The sequence below is a fragment of the Lutjanus erythropterus genome, chromosome 15 (assembly GCF_056507025.1).
Source record: "Lutjanus erythropterus isolate fLutEry1 chromosome 15, fLutEry1.hap2, whole genome shotgun sequence".
In the NCBI taxonomy this organism is placed as follows: domain Eukaryota; kingdom Metazoa; phylum Chordata; class Actinopteri; order Lutjaniformes; family Lutjanidae; genus Lutjanus; species Lutjanus erythropterus.
Genome location: NC_139331.1, coordinates 16,498,104 through 16,526,098, shown reverse-complemented (window position 1 = coordinate 16,526,098; position 27,995 = coordinate 16,498,104). Strand labels below are relative to the sequence as shown.

Sequence of the window (27,995 nt, the reverse complement as noted above, 5' to 3'; positions counted from 1 at the left end):
GAATCATCAGTAAAGACTTTAACCCAGATTACCAAAATCCTTTTTAATGACGTAATAATAATGTACAATATAAAAAATGACTACAAACAGAGAAATAAAAAAAGATGCCATGATAGTAACAAGAAATGCTGAGTCTATGCGACTCTCCTGAATGCAGCAGATACAGACAGCTGCACATTATTGTAAAGTTTGAGAAATATCTGTCAAGATTCTTCATTTCAGAGAAGCCTAAAGATGAAAGATAGCGTCACTCTGTCCTAGAGTGATTAAGAGACTACCTAGAAAATCTGCAACAGGATGAGAGCAGTTCATTCCAGATACATGACTTAGCAATAAATTGAGATTTGGGAACAGGACTTTTTTTTTTTAATGCACTGATGAACAAGATTCAGTCTCAGGGCAAACATTCAGCTCTGCAGAGTTCTTGTCAGGTAGAACAACTGCTGGCAAAAACGTTTCAAAAACTCAAAATATTTCAGTCTGTGATGTGGTTTTGTGTCTGAAAGTCATGATTGTACCGGTATGCTTATGTTTACCAAGGCCACCTACATCGGTGTGTGTGAGTGCTGTGTGGAGGAGGGCGAGGCAGCGGTAGAGGATGATGACAGCGAGGAGGTGGAGGGCTGAGGGGTGGCAGAGGAGGAGGCAGCTGAGGAGGAAGCAGAGGCGGCAGCAGCGGCGGCGGCGGCGGTGGCAGCGGCTGACGACGAAGTCTCGATCATGCTGCTGCGTGTGATGAAGCGAAGCCGCAGCTTCATAGCCGGACGCAAAGTCATGATGATTTTCTCCACCTGGAGACAGAAACAGAAAGATGGAGATGCATGAGAGTCAAGTTAAAGTTCATTACAGCCCAGTATTACAAAGGGCTGTACATAAAATAAAACAATAATGGACAACATTAGCAAAATATGTAAATATACAGGACAGCAAGATAAACCACAAAATATTTCTGAATAAATATTTTTTGAAAATATTTAAGAATTAAGGTAAAATACAACAATACACAATATTAGGGCCAGACTGCCTGATATTAAGGAGTAAAAAAAATCCATGATATTGACATACTGGCAGTTACATTGTAAAAATAAACTAAAAATAAATACGTTTTAACTTAAAAAAAAATGTTAGTGTCCAAGCTGCTTCAAAATTTTATGTTTGAAAATTTTTAAAAGACAAGTTGAGGTTAGTTTGTTGATTCAAAAAAACTTTTCCTGTCAAATAAACTTGATATTAATTCAGTTGAACTTAAGAAAACATGTTCAATAAACAATTAAGTCACAACAACAAAAACTCTTCAGTCACACTGACAAAAACAACAATACAACAATAAATACAATCTGCATAATGTCAGTTTTTTTTTAAATTTTACAGACAACATACTGATACCAATATAGCCCGATATAGCTGCGATAAGCCGATATCGGCCGATAGTATTGCTCGGGCTTACACAATATGCACAAACTCCTGTACATGTATACCTGGATATAGATCAAATGACACACATGTATAACAATGTGCTATGATACATATATGTAACCATGGACACGCTAAACTGTAGTTAAGCTGGATGACTGTAGTTTAATACACAGGGAAAACTAAGTGAGGTTGAAGGCTGGTGCAAATACTGTAGACGTGTTCTGAGTTTATTTTTGAATGAGTCAGCTGAGCTAGGCTCTCTATTTTGGACAGGATGAACAAAGAACAAACTTGACTACACGGATCTGCACAGCACTATATTGCTAACAAAGAGTAAAAGTAACGGAGAGAAAGAGACCGAATGAGTTTAGGCAAAACAACATGATTCTGTTTTGGGTTTTCTGAAGGTGTAGAGTAATTTCGGTACAGTGTAGTTACTGGGTGAACACGCATCACATTAATTTATGTAACACCAGTTGTTTTGAACAACAGCAGCCAAAATATGACACATACGGCTCGTGTTAGGATTACTCTCTGTGTTTAATAATGGTGGTTTTGTCTATCAAATTAATTACTTGAAAAGTCAATTTAAGTACACTTGTCTGAGCCTCGGGCAAAAGTGGAGCTACAGTTTCGTCTCCTCTAATTAACTCTGGTGTCAGGTCTGGACACCGGTGGGGAGTTGTCTGGCTGCGCAGGAGGTGACAGAATCAAACTAAAAATGGAAAGCGAAAACAGAAATCTGTCTCCTGAGGAGCTGCGGGTTCAAAGACGTCATCTCACTTGATGTCTGGGTGACAAAGGTTTCCGTACGTCTCCATTTTTAGTTTTTCCTCAGCTTGTAATTTTGTTGTGTCATCCTGCTACTGTCTACTGTAGTTTAAAAAAAGCTTTCAAATCATGCATGCAGGTTTCTGCTGGTTACAAGTTACATTTAAGACTTTTTATAGACCATTATGAATGCAATGCAATGCTCGTCTCTGTCCAGTCCACTGCAGAAAAATTATACATTTATGGAGGATTTTTAGTTACTTTACCTAATTACTTGTCACGCGCGCCAATAAATTATGACCAGGGTGCACAGAATCTACTGCAGAACGAAATCAGTTCTTACATGAAAGGTGTGCAGATTATCTTGAGTAAAAATGTATGTTTTTGGTGCTTTGGGCACCACAAGCCGAGTGCCATTTAGTCCTATTATACTGGAGAGAATACAGAATACATCTTTAAGAACAAAACTGTGTAACTCACACATGGATAAACAGTACTGCAAGCCAGAGGACAATTTATGTATTTTTGATTTTGGGGTGAATTGTCCCTTTAAAAAGGTTTGTGGGTAATTTTCCGTTTTGGTAAAAGCCTCACCTGGTCCTTCACACTGTCTCCAGTGTACATGTATTTGATGTGATAGAGGAAGTCACAGATTGGGTCCATGTAGCTGAGATGTTGGCAGTGTTGGTCCACCACTTGCAGCATCTCATAGAAGGCCACGCAAATCTGAAATCGACAAACGTTGGGATAAACAAGTAAACACAGGGTGTGTACAGCTTTTTAAGAGAAAACTTCAGGCACTTTCAAGGTACCTAAAGTAAAAATGTCCAGACTCTTGAAGCCTTCATCATCACAGATAATTTTTTATTATGAATGCACTGTGAGAATTCTTTTATATTCAATCAATGTGCACTGTCACTTTGTTTATTTTACCAGCTCTTCATATTAGTTTTGATGCAAGGAGGCAAATAAATTAAAGCCTAACCGATATGGGATTTTTGAGACTGATACAGATACTGATTTTAGGGGGGGAGGAATTCACAGATTACTGACATGGTGGTCGATATAGTAAATGTTTGAGCTGGAATGAAAATAAACCTTTTCTATGTGGATTGTGCACCGATTTCGCACCAATACGACAATGCAAAGGTACTAAGAAGGTTGGTTTCTTTTGAAAAGTCTTTAACGTGTTAAATAATTAAATATATACACTGTCAACCAATTCTAGAAATGAATAGTGAGAAAATAATAATACTAATACTGAGAGAAAAATAACAACAACCAAGAAAATTAAAATAAAATAAATAACTAAAGAGACATCAAACATTTACTCCTGCCAGGGAGCTCCTCTTGTCCCCACTGTGCTAAATCTAAATCACCACCAGCATCTTCTTCTATTCTGTAAGAAAAGGTTTTCTCATCTGTACATCAAAAAACATACATACTGATACTGATATATCTGTGAAACGCCCATATCAGCCCCATATTGTCCAATTGATATTTTGATCGTGCTCCACAATAAATGAATGGAAAATGTTCAAAATAAGCATTTTCAAAACTTTCAAGACTGTGTACAAACCCTGTAAATATAAAGCTTAAAACAAACAATTTAAACCTAAAGTGATGAGAATATTATTGTGCATAATTTTGTTGCATTTATCATCTAATTATCTGGTAAAACTTTTGTGTACCTCCAACATGCATCGCGTCCTCTCCTGCTGGAAGCGCTGCAAGAACGGCCCCACCAGGTGATACACATAGAGCAACTGGAACTCTGTCTGGACGACGGGCTTCAGTGTCTCTGACAGGAACCTAAAGAGACACAGATTTACAATAACATGTGATAAGTACATGAAGAGCGAGACAAACAAGTAATAAGACTGAACCCGAAGACAATTTTCTTACTTGGGAATCAGAGACAGCTGTCCGATGGAGGAGTGGTGCCAGACGGCGTGCGCTAATGCTAGCACATAACTGCAGTTCATTTCGCTGTAGCTCTGGTGGCAGGCTGTGAAGTCCAGCAAGGCGAAAGGATAACCCGCCCACTCCGTTTCTGACGTCAGTGCCGGAGAGCTGATTACAGACACGATGCGGTCATGGAGAACGATCCAGTATGGCTCCTGGAAGGGAAGAGGTGGAGGTGTTAACAGTGAACAAACTCGATGCGAATTCATGAAACAGTGACGGCCTGTGATGATCTTTTGCGACTGTTTTTCTTACAGGAAGTGCAGTTATCACGAGCCCGATGGCATTCATCCAAGCCGTGATGTTCTCTCTGGGAACCAGAGGTTGGCTAAAAGGTGAAAGAAAACATGGTCTGACTCATCAATAATTCAAACTCTTACATCACCAGTACACACATCCAAAAATATGATTAAAAACACAATACTCCCAAAATGCTCAGTCATCTTTATCATGACAAAAATGATCAATCGATCAGAGAATTGGAGGGTAACTTCAGTATTTTTCAACCTGAACCAAATTTTCCTGTGATTTTGTGTCTAAGTGACTAATTGGAACAACAATTTTTGAAGTCCGCTGCAGCGAGCACCACCAAAATTGTGCTGCAATGTAATATCTCCCGGGACCAACGTACCGTCAAAGGATGTCCTCTGAAACTGCCACTGACAGTGGACATTATGGACTTTTCTTTAAAGGTATAATCAGTACAGTAAAGCAATGGGAAAATAAAAAGATCCAGTTGAAGGGTGGGGTCTCAGCAGATACAGGCACCGCCATGCACTTCTGGTGGGTTGTGGGTGATGATTGAGGGGGATTATTTTGAACTATTTGACTGTCTAAAGAGGACTCAGTGTTTGTCAATCGTACCTCTTCAACACAACGTTGAGCAGAGCGTTGCCGACATCTTTTCCGGGCACAGCCAAGGCCATCAGCTCCACACAGGTGACGTGCAGAGCGTGGGCCGCAGGGTTGGGGAACTCGTTGAACCTCCAGTCACAGTTGGGGAAGGGACCTGGTGACTTACCAGCCATGGGTGAGACAGAGTTAAGGACGGCTTAAGGACACTGAAGGAGGAGACGAGGTTCAAAAGGGCCATGAATGTGCCATTTGTCTCCATTTTAATTACATGTTTATACTCAAATACCCACCATGAGACACTTCAATCTTGTTTTCAATAACTCCTCTCTGTTATAATAACTACACTGGCTGCAACAAAACAACCTTAAAGTAACAACAGATGTAAAAGTAATTACAATCTGCCCTTAAAGCAAAGAGGCATTAAGGGAGACAAGAAGTGTTGGCAGTAAAATAAATGTATTATTCAGATACCCTAAAGGCCTGTGACTTTTTATTGGCCAGTATCAAAGTCAGTTAGAGACAGCAGTGATAGATCCATCTGCCAACACAGGGTGATTAATACAGGATATTGTCCACCAGGCGTCCAATCAGCTTGCAGTAGTAGGTGTCATCAGGGTTCCACACGTTGTCCTCTCGCGGGTTCATGCCAAACTTCAGATAGGTTTCACTGAGGCACCAACCTGGTGTACGGTTGTCCTGTTACAATACAAACAAAAGAAACACTGTATTACAAGACGAGCACAGATCCCTGTCAGGCTGCAGATGGTGAAGCACCTCCTGCAATGCCGCCACAACTGCCCGATGCAACCAGCAGAGATTAGCCAAGTTTTGAATAAAATCTTTTGTATAGTAATACTGTATATAGAACAGTGTGATGGTGTAATGGTATCATAACCAAGAATCCTGGGTTCACCTAATTGTATAAACTTCATAAGGAAACAATAAACGGGACGACAAGCCCAAACTCCTCAATTTAAACACTGTAATTTATTTTGAACATTTTGTTATTTGTTTAGAACATTACATGCAACCAGACTGCAGTTAATGTTTTGTCACAGAGCAGATTAGATCACTCCCAAGTTATAAAAATTTTATTCCAACAAATAACCAGTATCATATTCAGTTTTTCAGGTCTCTAACAATCATGAAAATCAATTCAAAATTAAGCGAGTCAGGGTTGATTTTGTCATAAAGTCTGCATCTCTCATTTCTTTACCAGCAGAACGTTCCGATATGGTGACTGTGCAGAAGCATAGCAGAAATGGTGGCATTACTAACAAGGCGGGGATTTATTCATCTCATATGGTCCCTAATGTCCCTAATAATTAATCTGCAATTTTTCCAGTTTTAAGATGAAACAAAAATCTTCTATGGATGTTGGTTTTTGTGTTTCTCATGTCAGTCTGCCTACCTTCAGTGAAGACATGATAGCATGCACCAGTTTTCTCTTCAGGTTGGTTCTGTCTCTCAGATGTCGCTCATAGTAGTGAAGCGTGTTGTACAGGTAAGTGACTGGGCGGTCTAAACACAAACAGAGCAGTAAACACACGTCAGTGAGCACAAATAATGGCCTTCACATTTCATTCACATCCCAGGAGATGACCCTTCTTCCTCTATTTCTCATTCTAAACCTGCTCCCTCTTTCTTCCACGCCATCCTTCTCACTCACCGTGGAACTTATACAAGCCTCCCAGATGATCAAGCAGCGTTTCCAGAGACTTGGAGACGGGAAGAAGCTCCAGGAAGCGGTGGATGACGATGTCGAAGACGGGCAGGAAGCGCAGGCAAACGTTGCCGAAGTAGATGGGCAGGTACTGAGGCTGGAGCTGCATGGGGGGGTTGACTTGGTCTGCAAGGCCCTCAAAGTACAGCTTCTCTGGGTATTTCTGGTAAAGGAACAACAGGCATTAAAATCTACCAAATATTGTATCTGCAGACCTCGGTTTCTATTTTCATTTTACTGTTTTAAACTGAGGTGTTCTCTGTATCTGATGGATGTCCTGTGGTGGAGATGTGATTGAGTTTTTGTTACCTTGTGGTAGCTCATGTGCTTGTTGTGCCAGTCACTCTGCAGCCAGTGCTCAGGAGCATTCTCCTTCACAAAATCATTGACTCGGTTCCTGAAGTCGTTGGGCTTCAGCAGCAGCAGCTGGATAATGAAGTAACAAACCTGAGCTTCGTTGCCCTCATGGCTTCGCATCGCCTGGAAAATTAAGAGAAAAGACACATGAACCACATAGATCTTATTGTGCAGGAGATGTATTTCTCTGCACACAAGTTTGTCCTCACCAGACACAGGATGAGTCTGTCCAGGGTGACGATGTTGTATTTCCACACCATGTCGTTCAGTATTTCGATGCACTTGTTGAGTTGCTGTCCGCCAGCTGACGTCGAGAACTCGTAGACGAGGAAGTCCGCAAATGTTCGCACGTGAGCCACCAGTGCACGAGCCCCGATACGCTCCAAAACCCTGAGGGACACAACAATCAGGCTCCAGTTTGCTCATCATCCCACAAACACAATGTGTGCTCCCTCTGGACCAATTAGCCACAGATGTTATTATGAGACTTAAGAACATTCCCACTTCAGGCCAATTAGTGTAAATGTAAAATGCCAGAACATCAGTGGTGAGATGCATCATTACCACATGCTTCACCTAAACACACTCTGCTCTATGTCGGGGACACTGAATGCAACATGAAAAAATAAATTTGTAGGACAGTTCATGGAGATTGTTTTTTTAATTTAACATTAAAAAATATCATCAAACATCAAACATCAAACCTAATTACTTTCACTGGTATTCAAAGATAACACATGAAAAAGTTTTTATAGGCACAATTTGTATGACGTATGGGTGCCCATTTCCACAAGTAACAAAAAAAATCTTCATGGTGAGTCATAATTATGAGATGAAGTAAATAGAAAGATGTCACCAAACCTGAAGCCAATCTGGTTGATGTGGTCCGTCTCCAGCAGCATCTTCCACAGCAGACAGAGGAACAGCGGTGGCGAGCCCTGCATGGAGAAGTGGGTAATGATGTCATTCTCATTGGCCATGGACTTCCACTTCCTGTACTCCTCTTCCACGTTCTTCTTCAGGTTGAATCGAGACTCCTGAGGAACGTTGTTCTGTTTGAAGAATGCCTGTGAGAGACGGGGGGGTGGGGGGGTGGGGGTTGATACAAGAGGATGAGTACATGTGATTTTAGACAAAAAATTAAATGATATTTGAATTTGTCAGTGTCACTCAGTGACCATAGTGCACCTGTAGAGGAGCAGGGAAGCAGGACAGTGTGTGCGAGGCCCAGTTATGAGGCGTGAAGTTCATGATGGTCTGCAGTATGTCTTTGCACCAAGTCCCATGGATCGAGTCAGACCCTGTGAAGAAATCTACAGAGACACAAAGTAGGCAACTTAAAAAATATAGAACTGAAGGGTAACTTCGGTATTTTTCCAACCTGAATCCTATTTTCCATGTTTTTGTGTCCAAGTGCCTAACAGGGACAACGCATTTTTATATTTATTGAGCGAGATGGCTGTAGCCATCAGCCGCTGGCTTCAACCTTATCTCTGGGGGCAATTTCACCATGTCAAATACATCTACTGAAAGTACTTGCTTTGCCACTGACAGGCTTGGACTGATAAGTGTCTGGCACACATTATGGAAAGGATCTCTAGACAGACAGACTTTATTGTTAAAGAGTGAGAAATTTTTTCTTTAATCAGAAACATCCAGTTTATAGCTCATGACAAACTCACCAGAGTCCATTTACAGAAACAGTCATTTTATCATCGCAATAACACATCATTCAGATTCGACAGAAACAATTAAACTCAGGAAAAGCACCGTGGTTTGTTTTTCTACTGTTACAACAATCACCAGCTCTTGTGGTTTGGTTGAAATAAACACTTAATTCACAGCGTTACATCCAAGAGGAAGTTCGGACATCAGAGAAGCAGAGTTCTTCCTCTTTTACTAAAAGGTTTATCTCTGTAGGGATCCTTTCCATAATGCTGTGAGACACAATGGCAAAAACAAGCACTTTTAGTGAACTTTGATGGTTCACAACTGCCTATAATGATTACATTGCAGCCTGATGGCTTCAGTACTGTCCCTCAATATTGGCTCAGTTTCAAAAATTGTTGTCCCCATTAGTCTGTTTGACACAAAACCACTGAAAAAAGTATAATAGTTGAATTTACAAGTGGCAGAAATAAATGAGAAAGGAATAAAAGAAACCAAAAAACAAGCTGGATAGTAACATAGAGGGAACAACTAAGACCTTAAGTGAAGGAAGATCTAAAGAGGTAAATCCAGAGTGAGTGGTACCAGTAACATGTGTGGCTCTGGCCAGGGTGAGGATCAAAGCTCGGTTCAGCTCCTCAGACTCTGCTGACAGAACCGTCTTGGGGTCGTTGAGGAAACGTGTGAACTGGGGCTGCACCTCCGAACTCCCCAAGGCTGTGATCAACCGCAGAGCTGTGCTCTCAACACTGAGGAAGAGACACGAAGACAGCAAGACAGACCATTATCATCCTGCTGATTTCTTTCTCCGTTTTTAATTTCCTTCAGAGGAGGTGGACACAATAATAAAAACGACACGTGCGCAGTGTTATACAACAGCTTACTAATACATGTGACTGTGTGCATCCACATTACCAGAGATGCAGCTGGTTCTGGTTGGTCTGGGGTACAGCAGCCAGACTGTGCAGATGACTCAGCAGCTGTACTCTGTAGTGTGGCTGGATGTGGTGCATCCTGTAGCTGAACATCTCCAGCAACGTGTGAAGGATTCCCCACGCATGAGACTTAAACACATTAGGCAGCAACTGGCCTGCACAGACGGAGAGAGTCACATTATTCAACATGTGTTTGCTGCCCCGCAGAGACATATTAGGTTCAACACAAATGTTCTCAGTCAATCTGCTCAAAATGCAACCCAGTGGACGAGCAGTGATGGCAGAATACAAATTGGGCGAGGAGATGCTGGACAAGTTATAACATGGAGTTATATATTCTGAAAACGTATCAGATCAATCATAAACATGGGATTGGATTTTTTTTTTTGTTTCTCAATCATACTCCCAATGATAATTATGCAAGGTGAAGCATTAGAAAGCTGATAACTGAGGTCTATCTAAAGGATAGATTGGATTATTTGAGGTGTGGCTGTATGAGGCACTTCTTGATAATCAGTGCATTACCGACAGTCAGTGACAGTCGACCTAGATACTCTGGCAACTCCTGTGTTCTGCAAGGTTAAAATACTGATATCATAGTTTCCCAGACAAGGCTGTCTGACGGCAAAGGAAAGTAATGAAAATATTTTAAATATAGTGTATACGTAAACTGATAGACTTGTAGGTGGACCTTAGCTTGCTTAGCTTCTGTGCTGGTATTTCCCTCAACTTTTCCAAACTGGGGGCATGACCAGCTTGTTTTCACTTGCTTATAGTAAATAACATTACAGGCTTTTAGATTTTGAATTTTTTCTCACAGATTGTAGCTGGAGCACAGCTTTAGAGAGGCCACGTAAGTTTGGTTTTATATTAAATTCAGTGACTAAACATCTGTTAGCCTGTTTTACACATGTTAAAGCTATGACACCTAAATGTACACTGTCTAAATAAGAGACTGTGGTAAATCAGTTCTTCTCCTTGCTTTCCCGTCCTCAGACTAACTGGTAATCTGCACTTCTTTGTGTGAAACCTATGTTTCTGAGTGTATAATGATATAATACTGAAACGAGGTATACAAATTATACCTTGTGCTTCAAACTTAAATGTTTCTATAACTTACTGATGAATCCTTTGATGCCCAGTGACTCGATCTCCATATAGACTAACAGCCTGCTGTATGTTTCCACCAGTGCCGGGGCAAGGGCGTTGCTGGATTTGGCATGAGCCAGCTTTATTACCCGTGTGGCAATGCTGTGGATCAGACTGGAGGCAGGCAGACAGAGAGGTTAAAGAGACAGTTAAATGCTGTTTAAGTACAAATCTATAATCAACAGTCTATCCTTCTTAATATCATCTATATCCGGGGTATTCAACTAAAATTCAAAGAGGTCCAGTTAGAGAAAATTTCCTAAAGCAAAGGTCCAGAACATCATAATGCCTAACTTGTGTTATGATTTAGAGTGATATATACTGAAGTAGTGTAGTAGTTGTATCAACGTCTACATCAGGGGTGTCAAATTCATTTTGGTTCAGGAGCCACATACAGCCCAATTTGATCTCAAGTGGGCCGGACCAGTAAAATTAAAGCAAAATATATCGATTATTCTGACGATTAATCGAGTAATCAGATAAGAAATATTGCATGTTCTGCATTTTTTCCTATTACATTACTTTTGCTTTTGCTAAAAGTAAAGGTAGTAATGTTTGCAGAAACCACAAATAGAAGATGGAACTAACTCTTTTAACTGAAACAGTCACCAGAATGTTTTGTTAACATGTTAAAATCACAACATTTTTACTTCTGGAGCAGGACAGACGCTCCCAGACCCCCAGAGGACAGGGGACAGAGGACAGAGGACCGGGGACTGGTTTACCAACATGCCGCCTTTTTCTCCTCTTATGAGTTTGCAGGTCTGTATTTAGTCATCAAAAAATACCCATAAGAATACCATTAAAGTACAACACAAGCAATAAAAATGTTGATTTTTCAAAAAAGGAAACAATAACATGCAAAATATTTAAATTGTAATTAAGTAAAAACACAAATACCACAATGAAAAAATACCTAAATAAGTGAGATCAGTGAATAGTGTTTTATTTATGGTGGCTGCCACATTAAAAACATCGGTACCACCACATGGTTTTCTATTTTTGGAGTGGCGCACCTTTTTTCGGTCGTGTCTAGAAGGTAATTCTTTATTTGGTAAGGTAACTCTCGCGAGATTTGTGTCCGTTATTTCTACTAAAATAATCAAACTCGTGCGATCTTTCGCGGATCTAAGGTTCCCTTCTAGACACGACCCTCTCTGTCTCTCTGTCAAACTACAGACAGCAGACTGTCTGTAAACAGCACGATGTTACACTCTGCAGTGTTTCACACAAAGACTTTATTTGTGTGGACATCCAGGTTTGGTTTGTCACCAATTTTGGCATTTTTATTTTTTTAATCAGTCCGAGAGGACGACGGTATCAGTAATTGATTGGTGATCAGTCTGCCCTCCTCTCCTCCCTCTCCTGTTCACTCTGCTGTGAGAAGGTCTGAATGTTTCTCACACACAAACACAGACTCTCCTGTTTTACGTATAGGCCTCCTTGTACAGTTGTTTAATTTTATAAGTGCATCTGGTTGGTGTCGATGTCATTAACCATCACGTTAGTTTCGACTGTTGTAATAAACTCCGTCATTAACAACAGTCTCCTCCACACGCAGCTTCTCTGCAGTTGGTCTGTGCGTTTCCTGATCAGCTAAACCAGCGGCGGAAAGACTAGAAAAGTTGCGCCAGTTAAAATAGAAGCGTCCCGTCAAGATAAAATAAATTAAATAATCATAAATAATAATAATTAAAATATCTTAATAATTTATTGGTTATAGGTCCAGGTCCATATAGGACGGCGTGTGGGTCCGGACTCGGACCGCCAGTTGGGGACCCCTGATCTATATATTATTTCTTAAACAAATTTTCCATGAGTTCATCTGCATATCCTTTGCTTTCCTTTACCTCATTTTTGCGTGCACTGTGAGTGAATCCAGCAGGTTCATGGGCAGCGGGGTGACAGATCCTGATGCCACACAGTTGGTGCCAGGTAGGTTGATCCTCATGGTTCCGTTTCCATAGATAGTTTCTACCAGGACGCCCATCGGCAGAGTGAAGCACTCTGAGTTCGTGCTGTAGGCGTTACACAGCAGAGCGATCTTGTAGTCGGACATGCCCAGAGTCTTGTTACGCAGCGACTGTTGGAGAAACCTAACAGATGGCGGGAGGGAGAAAAGCACAATAGTTTTACTTTACTATTAACTAGGTGCAGTATTTCAGTGTACACTTATTTAGAAGCATGCACATGTGGATGTACACAGCTCTGAAGTGTTTATTTTTGACCTACAATACATATTTCAGGTTCCAAGACTTTAAAGATACATACTCATGGTGTAGTTTCAGAGAGTGTGGTATGGGAATCTGTAGTTTGGAGTTGTCGTTCTGAGCTTTGCGGTTCAGGTGGATCCAGATGCATGTCATGGCAAAGGAATGGGTTGACTGGGGCTTGTTGATGTCTGGAACTGGAATACACTGGAGTGGGAGAAAAAAAATATGATAAATCTGATGCTGTCAATGAATAGTCAAATATACAGTACAAAAGACAAGAAATAATGATAGAAAATGGGGCACTAGTAATAATGATAGCAAATTTAAATAATTTCTTGGCAGATGTGAACCTCTTTTTCTGGGTAAAGCAGGTCAAAGAGCTTCATGACAGGCAGGAAGTCAGCCAAGGCGTTCTTCTGAATGCTTCCTGATATGAACTGCAGCAACACCCACATGAGATGGTCTCTCCCTTTAATGAGGCCTCTACCTGCAAGCTAGAGAGAGAGAGAGCAACAAGGGTCACATCAGATGATACTACTTTTATAATTCATACACCCAGATTTGTATTTGCTTTGTAAATTTTGCTCATTTAGTTTATAACTACATTTCCCACACACATACACTTTGAGATCTAGCATTGGCATTACAAACTGTTTTTTTAATGGATCCCCGCAATTTGTTTTTGATAAACATGTTTCTGCCTCTGCTGCCTTTCAGCCGTTGTTTTCTGTGATAGAATTTCTTTTTTGGGGTGTACTTTTTAACTTTAATGATTGTTCATGATTCAGCCTTCTAGATTTCTGAACACTACATTGTGAGGGAGAAATAAAGTATGAATGTTTTCACAGTTCACCAAAGTCTGATATGTTGTATCTAAAAACCATATTTAGCAATATTGCCTGTAAACCAAATCAAATCAAAATCAAAAGATCCATTATCTGAGGAAATTTGTAACTCTTTCTTCTGCTGGCTCCCTCCTCTTACCTTCTGATGTAACGACAGCACCATGTGTGGGAAGCTCGCAAACTGAAACAACACAAAGAAGATGAGCTGGGAGGAGAGGTGCTGCCACAGCAACTGGCTGGTTCCTCCGATATCAGCGTCGAAGTGTTCCTCGGTCTCGGACCGCTCCATGGCGTACACCACAAGGTCCACCAGCTGCTCCTCGAGCACCGGGCAACGCTGTTTATGCTGGTAGGGGAGGAGGGGAGTGTTAGAGGATAAAGAAAATAGTGGACAGGAAAGAGAAGTTAAACAGAGAAAGGGAGGGAAAGACGTCAAGGACAGAGAAAGAGAAGGGGTGAGGGAAACGTGTGACAGAGGGAAAGGACGGGAGAAGAAAGACAGAGGGAGGGAGAGAATGAGAAGAAGATTATCATTAAAATACTTCGCATTCACATTTTTATGTTAATTGATGCTCCAACAATTGTTAGAAATTGGCTTGTAAACCTTCTCCCATCCCTTGCATGCAGGACTGCATCTCCTTCCTGCCTCTGTCAGCGGGTTCAAAATTCCTCTGTCTCCTTTTCTACATTTACTTTTATCTTCAAATCCTCCAAAGGTAATTTTTCTGTTTTGTTAATATGTAGGAACAGGTGCTAAACTTTAGTGTCCACATAGCTCTGGTAATTTGCCTCATTGTAATTTAGACAGAGTTAACCAAAGGTTGCATTAAGTTTTTACATGAAGTGAGTGAACCAAAAGAAGGCTTATATGCTTGGGGGTAGATATGATATTTGAGACTCAAGATATGGCAGTCGATTAGCACTGAACTCACAAGCTAATCCAGATAAGTAATGAATATCCTGCCAAAGGACTGTAGGTAAATAATTTTCTGGCTGGCTAACACCAGCACTCATTATGCACAGAGTGTTGCAGGAATGAGTCCTAAAAAACTTTAGCAGTTTTGCACCTCCAGTTCCCTCTCTTTGAAGAGAGGCTGCAAATTTTGTGCATTTTCCTGAACAGGTAGTTGAAAGTGTTAACAACAGATTAATTAAATTAAAACATTAATAAGGTACAAAACACGTTTTTTTCTTCTCATTTGTTTCTCTTTTTTTAGTTTAAGTTTCCTTATTCAACAAATGGCACAGCCTAACAAAACAAAGTCAAATGAGACACAATTGCAGCCATTTCTAGACTATTGATTAATTATTGATTAATATATTTTAATCCATTAAATTCTTAATGGTGATTAATTGATTTGTCATTAATTAATAACATCCTATTTTGAGACAGTGTTTTTTTTAATGGGTTTTGGTTAAATGCCTGAAATAAAGCCTGTAGTAAACACAAATGAGATCGTAGCGTTTTGTCCTATGTCATAAAATACAACAGTAAATACTTCATTTGTGGAATTTGACACTTTTATGTGTCATAGAAACACTGTTGGTAAGAACTGGCTGAATGAGACAATAGAGGTTGTCACTTAGTGACGGTGACGCTGAAGTCATGCAACTGTGGTGTAGTTTGTTTTTCTGGAACTGCATGTATGCTTATATCACAAAAGTGGTGTTCATTTTTTATGATTATCTTGATGAAAAAAATGTGCTTACCACTGATCTTATTTTCTGTACTAATCCAAAATCCAATTAAAAAAAAAAAAACTTTTGTGGAGGGAATCCCTGCAGCACTTTATTTTCCTTATAAATAAAGAAATTAAACATAATTAAAACAATGGAACAAATTTATTGTAACATTTGCAAAAAATAGAGCTCAGCAGATGCCTTGTTAATTATCATATATGTAGAAATTTATACGTAGATCTTGGCCTACATAATATATCACTGGGCTGTCTACACCAGCCATGTTGAGTCTTCCATATGATATATAAGGGACTTTTGATGGAAAAGAGGAGGCAAGAGGGAAGAAGGTAAGGGAACCAAGAGACAGTCAGAAAAATGTCTGGGAAGGCAGGCTGACAAAATCATGTGGATGACAGTGTTGGGCAATAAAAACAAGACACTGCTAGTATTTTTCAAATATTTGGAAATATAAAACTACTAACACTGACATTTTCCTAACTTCACCCATCGGTGACAGAGCAGGAGGAGTGTGGATCCCACTTTTTTCACACAACATAGCAAAGAACAGCACAGCACAGCACAGAGCAAAACAATATGACACAGAACAGCACAGCACAGCACTGAACAACAAACCAAACCAAACGGTGCAACGCGTTCCTACATGCAGGCTAACGGGTTTGGGAAGCTGGGGAGGTGGTTTGATTGGGAAGAAGAAGAGGAGCTGCAAGGCTGACCGTCACTTCTCTTCCTCTGCCACCAAACACACACAGGCACACACACATGCTCACAGAGAAAAAGAGAAGGCAAGAGGAAAGACAAAGAAAAAGAGAGAGAAAGAAAGAAGGATCCACGGGCATATGTTCTGTCTACTGTTCAAAGAAATCAGCCCAAAGGCTGACCTTGTTACATCCCAAACCTAGAAACAGTCACACTATACCACTGGCTGGGCGATCTACCTAGAAACATACCAACCTTAATTCAAAAAAGATGGGTTTCTATGTAAAATGTCAATAAAAACATAATGCAATTATTTGCATTTTTTGACCAATTTTCAACTGAATATAGTACAAACACAAACTGTTTGATGTTCAAACTGATTTTTTTTTTTAAATACACACTCATTCTGAATTTGATGCCTGCAACTTGTTACAAAAAATGTTGGGACAGAGGCGTGTTTAACACTGTGATACATCACCTCTTCTCCTAACAACACTCAGTCAGTGTTTGCGAACTGAGGACACCAACTGTTAAAGTTTTGAAAGCAAAAGTCTTTCTCAATCTTGCTTGATATACGACTTCAAGTACTCAACGGTCCGGGGTCTCTGTTATTTTGTGCTTTATAATGCACCACACACTTTCAATGGGGGACACGTCCGACCTGCAGGCAGGTCAGTCTGGTACCTGAACTCTGTTACTACAAAGCAACACTGTTGTGACATGTGCAGAATGTGTCTTGGCTTCGTCAAATAAGCAGGGACGTCCCTGAAAAACACATTGTCTGGATGGCAGCATATGTTGCTCTAAAACTTGTATGTATCTTTCAGCATTAATGGTGCCTTCAAAGATGTGACAGTTACCCATGATGCCATGGGTACTAATGCACCCCCATACCATCACAGATGCTGACTTTTTAACTTTAGGGCAGATAACAATCTGGATGGACCTTTTCCTCTTTACCGTGGAAGAATGGAAGACACAATGTGGACTTTTCCTCTCAGATGAGCTTGGGTGACCTTCATCCCATCCTTGTATGTGAATGACTGAACCTTTTGAGGACCCCACCCCCCATAATGATATTATTACCTGTTACCAAATAACCTGTTTTCCAAAACCCAGTTTTCCCAGTCTTGTGATGCCCCTGTCCCAATTTTTTGCAGGCATCAAATTCAGAATCAGTGTATATTTACAAAAAACAATAATATTTATCAGTTTGAACATGAAATATCTTGTCTTTGTTCTGTAATCAACTGAATACAAGTCAAAAATTATTTCAAAAATTATTGCACTTGGTTTTTATTAACGATTTACACAGTGCCCCAACTTTTTTGGCATTGAAGTTTGTACCTGCCAACAACTCAACCAATGTCATACTCATGTGTTTCTAGAGTGAAAACATTTTAAGGTAATTTTTATCGCAATAAATTGGAAAACAATGTAACTGTATCTCAACCCACATCTTTCCAAAAAAGAGTATCAATCCATCACCGGTAAACACTGCTGGTCAGTAATTGTTCAACAAGTAAGCATGACATTTATCTGCCACTGACAGTTAATTTCAGCATTTCAGACTAAATATAAAGAATATACATTGGTCTAAGAGTTAAATGTTATCTTTTTCAAGTGGCAACACTCAATGACTCGATCATCCAGGTCAAACATCATGAGTCACTGCAAAACCTTGGATTTAGTTTTGAGCGTGGGTGGGTGGGTGAAATGTTGATTTCAGTCTGAACAGCTGAAAATAAACAAAATCCCAAGAAAACCTGAAACTGTACCAAGTGTAAGATTGTTTGCTAAAGAGGTGACTGAGCATCATGGCTTGAAATGCTGCTTTCAGTCACCATTTCTGTGGAATCAAGATTGATTTAACTTATTACTGAATTATGTACCTCCGCCATATGTGAAAATATCCCTAAAATGTAACATTTTAATGCATTTGTTGTTTACAATAATGGTTGCCTGCAGTTTGTTGTGCATCAGTACCACTGATCAATAATTACGATGCAACACTAACAAACTGGAGGTGAAAAAAAAAGAAGTCATCAAACACGCGCATCATAAACCAGCAAACATCACACAACACAGGTCAGAGATCCAGTGAGACAGCCAATCAGAATCACTCAGCAAACCTGGGCAAAACACTGATCAAAAAAGAAAAAAGAAAAGATAAACTTCAGGAGCAATCCACACTTTGCCATGTCTTCTATTTCTGAAGCTGCCTGTGCTCATGCAGTTTAAATCTGTACGCTGCTGTCCGAGCTTGGAACTTTGTAATTGCAAAAACATCACTCCATCTCTAACCTGGAGGGACTATGAACAATGATTAACTTTATAGAGGAATGAAAAGTGAAGTTAGCAGAGCATGAATATTACAAATTACAAGCCACCAACTTAAGAAACAATTATCATTTTTGCAAATGCAATTATTGGACTGGATGGCACAAGTTGCAAAGGAATAAGAATTACTAATGTACTGCAGCATCAAATGTTAGTTTAACACTGAAAGCAGAAGACATGACAAACAGAAAATCATTAAGAGCCACCAAGTGACAATGTCAACCTGAAAATAAATACAGTGATACTGATATATTGACCTGTAGACTTCCTGCTATACTGGCTGTTGCAGTTCACTTGTTCAGTTCTGCTGCTTGTGGTAGCCTGACAAGTTCTCTGCCACTATGCTTCATTTGCAAAGCTATCAAACTATATCGCTGTACAAGTTAAGACTACTATTTAGTCAAAATTGAGTAGTTTTGCCCAGGTCAGCACAACAGAAAGCAGCATAAAGGTCAGACACGAGAGGACCTCGCTAACAACAGGCAAGGACCAGACTACATTCACACATGCAGTGCAGCAGGACTTGAAATGTCAACAGCAGGGTATAAAATCAGAAATACTCCATGTGAGCTTGTTCACTAGAACTACTGACTGAATATAACAGCTGCTACTAAAAACAGTGTTTTCTGGTGGGTAGAAAATCTAATTCTCTCAGTCTGGTCGATATCAGTTTGATCAGTTTAATTAAGGACAAATCGAGGTTGCAAAATAAAATCTGATGATCGATGTATGGAAATTAGGCACTGACAACAGCACCGCAAATATGCATAAGAACAGTGTGAACAATGTGCATTAGACATTAACATAAGATTTAGCTATTTACCACACTGGGAGTAAATATTCATGTATTTTATGTCCCTCAATTCTCATTGTAACAGCTTTGATTATTAAAACAGTTATTGGTTTCTTATTTGGTATAATTTCAGTGACACAAGCAAATTTATATTTTCTATCATCAATAATGAACACTAATAAAGATTTGTTTTCTAGAGGCATATATTTTGTTACTGTTCTTCTCTTGAGGTCCCTCTCTTTGCCAGGAAGGAAGAAGAACATGATGGATTTGGATAATTATCTGTTTTACAGCCTAATACACAACAACTTTTTGCGTTTCTGTCGTTATGTAAAAACAATAATCTTGCCCCACAGGGGCCGCAGCCTCTGCACTTGATGATGTGATGCTGGTCTGAAGTTGAGGGCTGACTACTCCCTCATTATGGGTATTAGTGGTGACCAGTTAGTAATGACTAATGGCTTATCTTCATTTATTTAAAAAAGACTGCACTATTATAATGGGGCAGGATTTTGTTTGGGATAACTTTTTATGTAATATTTAGAATATAGTCTAATATAAAGATATTGAACATTAACAGAAAATATTGGCCACCTGTGGCTTCAATCAATACATGTTATTGCTACTGCACTTACTCTGCTGTACTGAAAGGAAGAATAAGGTAGTATGTGAAGCAAACTGACTGAAAACATGAAAGGAAACTGTTTATTTGCACACTCTACTGTTAACTGAACAAATTATCCATGGTTAATGATCCGTAAACAGCCTGCCTGTCCATCATACTCCATTTACCTGCTTGTCTGTTTACCTGCTCAGTATTTATTTGACCACGTCTGTCTCTGTCTACTAAATATATCTCTATGAACCCCTGCTGTGACCATCTCAAGCTCTGTAGCATTTGTCTTTACTCCATCTCAAGTTTTCTTTTCTTTTCTTTTATCCAGTTTCCCATTTCTATGACATCAGCGTGCCTAAAAAGCTAAGCGTCCCATGGGCTGGTTAGTTGGAAGGTCGGGCGACCAGGAGGAGGAACAACGACATACCTGGGCAATGTTCAGAGTCTAGAGAGCGCATGGCAGAGAGACAGACAAACACAACACACAACCAGAGGACAAAAAAAGAGAGAAGAAGAGGGAGAAACAAAGAAAGAAGGAGAAAGAAACAGAGAGGGGGGAAAAAAGCAGAGACAGAGAGAGAGAAAGTGGTGACTAAGGAGCTAGGTTGTTCGCTGTCCGTTCAGAACAGTTAGCATCAACTCAGCCAATTCAAACAGACAAGCGGGATTCTGGGTTAATCAGAGCTCTGGCCAGTGTAGCAACAAACTGTGTACACACAATAAGAGCTGGTGGTCATACTGCATCTGTGGTGCTCAGTGAGCTGGGCTGAGTTGAAACTGCATGAACCCAACAGGGAAAACTAACACCGGTGCATTATGGGTCAAGCTCACAGCATCAGCTTGCTTTCCATATGGTATTATATAGCTGTGTTACCAGGGCAACAAGGGAAGACAGGGATGTTGAAAGAGGAAAAACGTGGGGGGGGGGCAGAAATAAGAAATTAAAAAAGAAAGGGCAAACTTTTATTTGAAGGCGTGTGGATAAGACTGTCATTACACTGTCATGTCATGACACCTGTCATGAACATGAAGCAGAATGTTTTATCAGTTGTCATTAGGTGTCATTCAGTCAATTATGTCATTTTTAATGCAAAGTTGACATTATTTAAGGTGTCCATGTTATAAGAACCTTACATTGACTAAGACAGTATGACTTGCCAGTCTCATGACAACTTGACATAATCAAACTTATGTTTTAACATGACATTAATGGCCATGGCACCATTATAAGTGTGTTATAAATATTTACCTTGACATGAAGTAAATTTTGAACTTGTTATAAAGATTTCATTTTGTTTTCCTCCACTATCAAATACTTTTGTAACAGTGTCATGATGATGATACTACTACTACTACTACTACTACTACTACTAATAATAATAATAATAATAATAATAATAATAATAACAATGATAATAATAATGATAATAATAATTTCTTAGACTTAAACTAAAGTGGTAGCAATCTGACTTGTCATAAAGATGTAATTAAATATCATAAGACTAGTTTAATGACAGTCCAGCATCAAGGATTATCTCATGACAGCCAGAGTCAAAACCAACCACATATGACAGTGTAATGTAATGTTAACACATAAACCTCAACTGTTTCTTTAAGTCTGATACAGTCAAGCTGTAATAACAAAGACACTAACAGGATGTGTTGTATTGATTAATGTAAAGTTGTCAGAACAACGATATCTCAAACAATGTCAACTTTGCATTAAAATTCACATAACTGACCGAATGACACTTAATGACAACAGTCATAAATATTCATAAAGATTTCTTCTTTGTCATGACATGGTTATGACAGTGTAATGATAGTTGTATGCACATCCCTTCAAATAAAACGTTATCAAAGAGAGAACTGTGCAGGAAAGGAGCAAGTAAAGATGAACTAAAACAGCGAGAGCAGAATAACAAAGAGGACAAACTGAGACATGGACAGGATGAGGTAGAGGAACAAGTTAATATGAAAAAAAAGACAATCGACGAGGAGCAGCAGAGAGGAGACACGAACAGAGGAGAGAGTAATGGCAGGAAAAGGTAGGGAGCAGAGAGAGTGGGGCGGCAAAAATTAATAAGAAAGGAGAGAGTCAAAGGGACAGGAGAAGTGAGAGCAGGTGGAATGCCTGGTACAGAAGCAAATGAGAAAAAGCAGAAGAAGAGACTGTCATACCTGTTTGTTGAGTCCTAACATGTTGCACACCATTTCTCTGGAATATGGCTGTTCTAACACATAGCGCAGCAAGCCCGTCTGTGGCTCGAACAGGTCCTACATCACAAAAAAAAAACAACAATTTATGCTTTTGTGTATGTGTTTGTGTAAATGCTCGTGTAGTGAATATAAGTTAATATATTACCTTGTCAAATGGCAGCTGGCCTATCAGTGGGAAGCGGAGAGTAGTGGGATCTAATTTCCAGGAATTACAAATGGCCCCACTGTTGTTCACCACTGGTAACAAGCTGCATCGACCTGTGGACACACATTTGCATTATCGACTTTGCACATTGCATTATATACTTTACATAAGTATGCACCCCATAAATCTGTGGTATGTAACGTTGCATATGTGAAAGTGCTGAGTTAGCCACAGAGAGCTCAATAGATCAGTGATTCCCAACCTTTTCCCTTAAGGGAACCCTTTTCTATCACTGACTAACTGACTATTTTATGTATATTTCATATTCAATGTAAGACAATTACAGTAGAGAACAATTAACTGTAAGAGCAAACATAAGAACTGCAGGAAGGAAAGATGAAATTTAATCAGATTATTTCCTGAGAATATAGATCAGAGTTAAGGTTTCCTGATATTTTTAGAAACCTTTTATAAAATAATCTGTCCGTATTGTGCATTTTCTTTATTTTTTAACAATCATACATACTTAATAGGCTTCTTTTTTGACAAATCCAATGTTTTTGTCTCCCTAATGCTTGGCCGTTGTTCTATTAGCTCTTTGGTTGTTTTAATAGCATACTTTTCTAATGCAGGATGAGGCTGTTTAGCAGAGACTGAATGCAGTGTCAACACAGCTTGTGTTCAGGTCTTATCAGGCCCTATCCTGTGAGATTTGTCACAGTTCTCAAATAAAAATAATAGGTTCTCAAATAATAATCTAAGCTTCAGAAATAACAATTCCATTTGGTTTTCTTCACAGAAATAAAGGGAATGCTGAAAAACAGGGCTGTATACTTAAAAAAAAGTTTTCTTACACCCCTTAAAATCAACAAGGTCTCAAATTGTGATACCCTGGGAAGCTTTGGCGAGGTGTAGCTGGGATTGTGACCACCACTTTAGGAACCTAAGCAGTAGAAACTGCCTAAATTTATATTTGTGTATTTATAGTTTAAAATGTTTTACTGTTTTACCCCTTCAGATCACATTTTCATTTTCCCCTTTAGCTTATATTTTGGTTTAAAAAAAGGAATGTACTTCATTAAACCTTCAGCAAAGTGAAGAGATGTGTTTTGCCAAAAACAGGAACTCCAGAGAACAATAAAACTCTGAAAACTTCATATCTTTTTGATCAATATTGTGTAAGTTGGTTGTTGTTTATGCATCTCTTACCACAGATGGAGTTGATTCTGGCTGTGGGTCTGAAACTGTCCACAAAGTCTGATATCAAACTACCAAGGATCTACAAACAAGGAAAAAGACAGAGAGAAAAAAGGGATGGTTAGAAGAAAAGATATAACAGAAAGATTTGTTCAATACACACAACATAGCAGCACACACACACAAGAAACCCACACTTACCCAATGAGAGAGCTGTCCCTCTGGATACAGTTTTCTGATTTCTGTGATAGAAAAGTAGGCTGGGAGCAGGCAAGCATTCCTGTCCAGGATATACTCGACCACCTGGAAAACACACAGAGTGAAAATGAAAATGACAATTTGGTCTGCTTACAGATATTTACTTATACAGGCAACGATAGTGAAAAATATAAAGTAATCACAAATAAAAACACTTAACAACTGAACAACAATAAACAAAACAAAAAATACCTCTCTGGCAGCCAGAAGCTGTTGGACGATAGCTGAGCTGACTGTGGTGGGAATGGTTTGAATTTTATCCAGTACAGCTTTCAACAGGTCTCGAACACCCTACAACACACACGCACACACGCATGCACACACGCACGTGAAAAAATATACAGTGATAAAAGATTTCAACTTCAACAGCTGTTGAAAAATTGGACTAGACATTTTCCACAAAGCCTGAAAATTTTGGATATCAAAATGGAACCTCGAGATCAGCTTGAAACAAGTCAAGCATTAGATGCTTTCAGGACAGAAAATGATTAAAATGAAAAAAAAAAACCCACTGAAAATCAAAGAAGAGGATGATGTTCTAACAAAGACAAAAAGGAAACTGATCAGAAAATACAATAATACTTATAATTTAAGAGCTTCTTATCTTCAGCTGTGTTTCCGTCCAAATGGCAAATTTGAATCAAACTGAATCAAATTTCAAGTAAATCAACAAAAGACAATCCAAACGAATACTTGTTTCCATTCACTACCATCATGACAGTGGTTGGTGGTGGTTCACTGAGATAAGCAGTAGGTGGTGCCACTTCTCCAGTCAGAAAACCATTATGCCATTGCAAAAGTACAGTGCTCAACATTGTTTTGTTTTTCACTTACCCAAAATCAATTTTCACTTGCCCCTGTATAAATTGGTTCATTTATTAGCAGTTATCAAATACCAATGAACACAAAGATAATAACAGAAAATAAAATAATAAACAGAAAAAAGCAGGAAATCTCCATATTTGAGAGGCTAAAAAGAGCCTTTTTCTGACACTTTTGTATGAAAAATTACTTTAACAATTAGTCGATTGTCAAAAAAGTTTAATAGTGTAATTCATTTCCATCAAGCTTTTCTGGTGCAATACTTCAAACTGCACAAACAATGACTGATTAATGAATGATTAGCTGTGCTTGTGTGTCGGTGTGAGACCTTGTAGTCGACCCCTCCAATGATCTTGCGAATCAGTTTGAAAGTTAACGCCCACAACTGAGTCCTTTCCCACTCCAAACTGTCTGAGCTGATCAGAGCTACACACACCATCCTGCAGACACACAGAGATTCATTAGATAAATGATTAAGACAAAAAAACAGACATGATAGATAGTAGTGCCAAGAGATTAATTAAATGCAAAGATTAATATATCACATAAATGAAAAGTAATACTTTCAATTATGGAATTATCATAAACCATTAGGATTATTCATCTGCTCTAATTATACCTAAAACCTACATCTGAGAGTGATAAATTAATGCCTTTTGTACATGTAAGTGTGTGTGTGTGTGTGTGTGTGTGTGTGTGTGTGTGTGTGTGTGTGTGTACCTGGGCGGTAACAAACTGGTCTCCACAGCCATTGCTAGACAGTCGTAGAGGAAGGAGATCCTTTTGGGACTGTGCTGGCTGTGTATAAACCTCACTATCCACTGTACACATTGTTCATGAGACTCCTGCATAAAGACATGGAGGCAGTTAAAAAAAAAACACATCAAGCCGATTACTCTTCATGTGTGAGTGTCAATCTGTCTCTGTGTGATTAAAAACCTGCGGCAGTGTTCCCCAGTACTGTCTGAAGGCTCCAAGACAGCTGATCAGTTTAGTCCTCTCATCCTCTGGAGTGTCCATAAACATCCTAAAACACATTTGTTGTTATCGCAAACAGCATTTCATTTTACAAGGTACATTTTAACATATTATTGCTGTCTTAAGCCTTATATGCACAGGACTAGTATTACCTGGTGATCTGTAGTAATTTCTAATAACTGTCTGTGACTTTAATCAGTTACTTGATCAAAATGAGCTTCAAATGTGTATTTAAGCTTGTAAACACATGTAGAGGGTGGGCAAAACAACTCAAACTATATCATTAATGTAACTGCTAAAGAATAGATGCTCCGCTTCTGAAACAACAATGTTACACAAAGTCTTGACATCATATCCAGAGGAATAATATCAATAATTTCAGTTAAATACAAACATAATATATGCCATGCAAAAGTGCTGCACAACACACGGGCGTGGGGGAGCATTTTCTAAATCACATTAGATCCCTTGGTAATATTAATCTTGTGTGAATAGGGCTATAGATGGAGTGTATGACAAATCTATAATAGGTCAGACCTGTTTTATCTACATAAGAACAAAACAACAGGATGTGTGAGTGTGTGTTTGGGCCATCTTACCCAGCAAAGGCCTCTTCTATCATCTCAGTTTTCTGAGGAAAAAAAGATAAACATGGAGAAAACATAAACATAAACTGTCTCAATTCTTTATCTCTCTTCAGCAGTTTCGTCTAACAGCCTAATAATAGTAATCTCAATATTAACAATTCTCTGCTCTGTTGCAGTACACACAGAGGTCAGAGGTCAGAATATGCTACAAAACAACACCAGGTGCTTATACAGATTGGAGCAGCTTGCTCAGGGACACTTCAGCAGAGTGAATTCCTGCCAGATCAAGGGTTTGAGTGCAGGTGCTGTGCAATGAGTGACACTCAAACATAGCTGTAGGGGGGGGGATTCTGATTCCTTTATCTAGTTCTATTCCCTCGCTCAATGCTTTTCACTGTCAACTAGCAAATGCATTTTTTTTTTAAGATCTGAAGAAACATTACAATTAAAGTATTAATAATTAAAAGCATTAATAATGTGACTGAGTGGGTTTACACTGTGTTAACATTGCCAGGAAAAATCACAGTATCAAACTTGAAAATGAACTCCATTATCACATTATAAAGGTGAATGTGCAAGTTACACATTGCGATAGATGATAATAAGAACTTTGCTGATTTTGAAAGCCCCTTTAGACAAAAAGTGGTAATGTTTCCACCGTAATACCAGCAAAATATAACGTCAAAACTTATCCAAAGAAAAATGTTCTCTTGCTTATTTTTAACTGGCTAACGTCCTGCTCATTGTAACTTTGCCTGGGAAAATGCACCCAATCTAATTCTATCTAATTTTATGCTGGCATTGATAACTATACAGACATAGGTAATATAAAAGCATCACTGATGACTTGAGACTGTTTCATAACCAGTTAAAAAACTCATTGTGGTAGTTTAAGGTAGATGAATTTAAGTAACTGATGTTAAGGACACAATGCATTAAGTCAAAACCCTGCCATTATTTTGAAATGCTAACGTGACGTTAGAGACGAAAACGTCACAATCTTCGCCGTTATATTTATAGTTAGCTGTAATGCTAACTATAAGTTTGTTTAGAAACAAACTTTGTCTAGCCATATGGAAATATTCATTTATTTTCAAAACAATAGTCGGTTCATGAGTGACTGTGTAATGGAAATGACTGACGTTATCTGAAATGCTAACTAATGTTAGCTTTGAACCCAGTAAATAAAGATGTTAATTACCACAACATCCTCAAAGATGCTCTGGAGCTGCGTTTCCATCGAGAGCGCCATGTTTGCATCAAATGTGTCCGTTTTCAACGAACCATCACACAAATCAATCAGTTTCCCACTTGCACTGAGCGCCAGATAATGCTATCAACAACATACATGCTAACAGGCACCCGGAATGAAAGAGCCGAGAGAAGCGCAACCGTAAAAACAATCCGGAGGCACAACAGAGACGCGAGCTGCACAGTTCCGCTTCTCGTTGTCATTAGTGGACCAAAACGTCTCCTTCTGTGTGAGAAGTCAAAATTTGGTGTTTGAACGCCTAATCTATTTTTTTTTTTATTCAGGATTGATACGAAGTTTTGAACCCTTGTATAATGTTTGGCCAGGCTGAATAAAATCAAATCTCTGCAAACATTTTTTGAGTTTTCCTTCACCACTGCAGCACTCCTTTTACAGTGTTTCTCCAACACAATTTGTTTCAAATATGTCGTTTTCTTAGGTTCAAACCTTGTAAACAATGATCTAAAAGCTGATGCACATATGGTGGATTTCT

At 39.1% G+C, this 27,995-nt stretch overlaps 1 protein-coding gene across 2 annotated transcripts; it reads right to left on the bottom strand.

Annotated features, from left to right (window-relative positions):
* Positions 1 to 23: 23 nt before the first annotated feature.
* On the bottom strand, positions 24 to 27,614 carry med23 (mediator complex subunit 23). Of its 2 annotated transcripts, XM_084737226.1 has the most exons (31): positions 27,452 to 27,614; positions 26,263 to 26,294; positions 25,625 to 25,712; positions 25,406 to 25,530; positions 25,014 to 25,125; positions 24,056 to 24,154; positions 23,807 to 23,908; positions 23,618 to 23,687; positions 22,409 to 22,521; positions 22,225 to 22,320; positions 20,471 to 20,488; positions 14,037 to 14,243; positions 13,403 to 13,546; positions 13,111 to 13,256; positions 12,690 to 12,935; positions 10,811 to 10,953; positions 9,671 to 9,845; positions 9,341 to 9,504; positions 8,276 to 8,400; positions 7,949 to 8,154; positions 7,297 to 7,477; positions 7,040 to 7,210; positions 6,677 to 6,893; positions 6,419 to 6,528; positions 5,577 to 5,703; positions 5,017 to 5,182; positions 4,408 to 4,480; positions 4,093 to 4,307; positions 3,879 to 3,999; positions 2,782 to 2,913; positions 24 to 791 (listed from the first exon to the last, which is right to left on the bottom strand). In XM_084737226.1, exons 1-31 carry the CDS (start codon positions 27,500 to 27,502, stop codon positions 546 to 548), a joined length of 4,221 nt encoding a protein of 1,406 aa, XP_084593352.1. In that variant the 5' UTR covers positions 27,503 to 27,614; the 3' UTR covers positions 24 to 545. The 2 variants fall into 2 exon arrangements, with proteins under 2 accessions (XP_084593352.1, XP_084593353.1); XM_084737227.1 differs by lacking the exon at positions 20,471 to 20,488.
* Between the last annotated feature and the right edge of the window lie 381 nt (positions 27,615 to 27,995).

What these genes read in the sequence shown, in the direction of transcription:
- med23 (XM_084737226.1), bottom strand. Translation starts at nt 27,502, where the DNA reads ATGGCGCTCTCGATGGAAACGCAGCTCCAGAGCATCTTTGAGGATGTT. An exon ending in AGCACATGAGCTACCACAAG is followed by an intron (nt 6,894 to 7,039) that starts GTAACAAAAACT and finishes TTCCTTTACCAG; the next exon opens with AAATACCCAGAGAAGCTGTA. An exon ending in CAGCTGTCTCTGATTCCCAA is followed by an intron (nt 4,000 to 4,092) that starts GTAAGAAAATTG and finishes GTGTCTCTTTAG; the next exon opens with GTTCCTGTCAGAGACACTGA.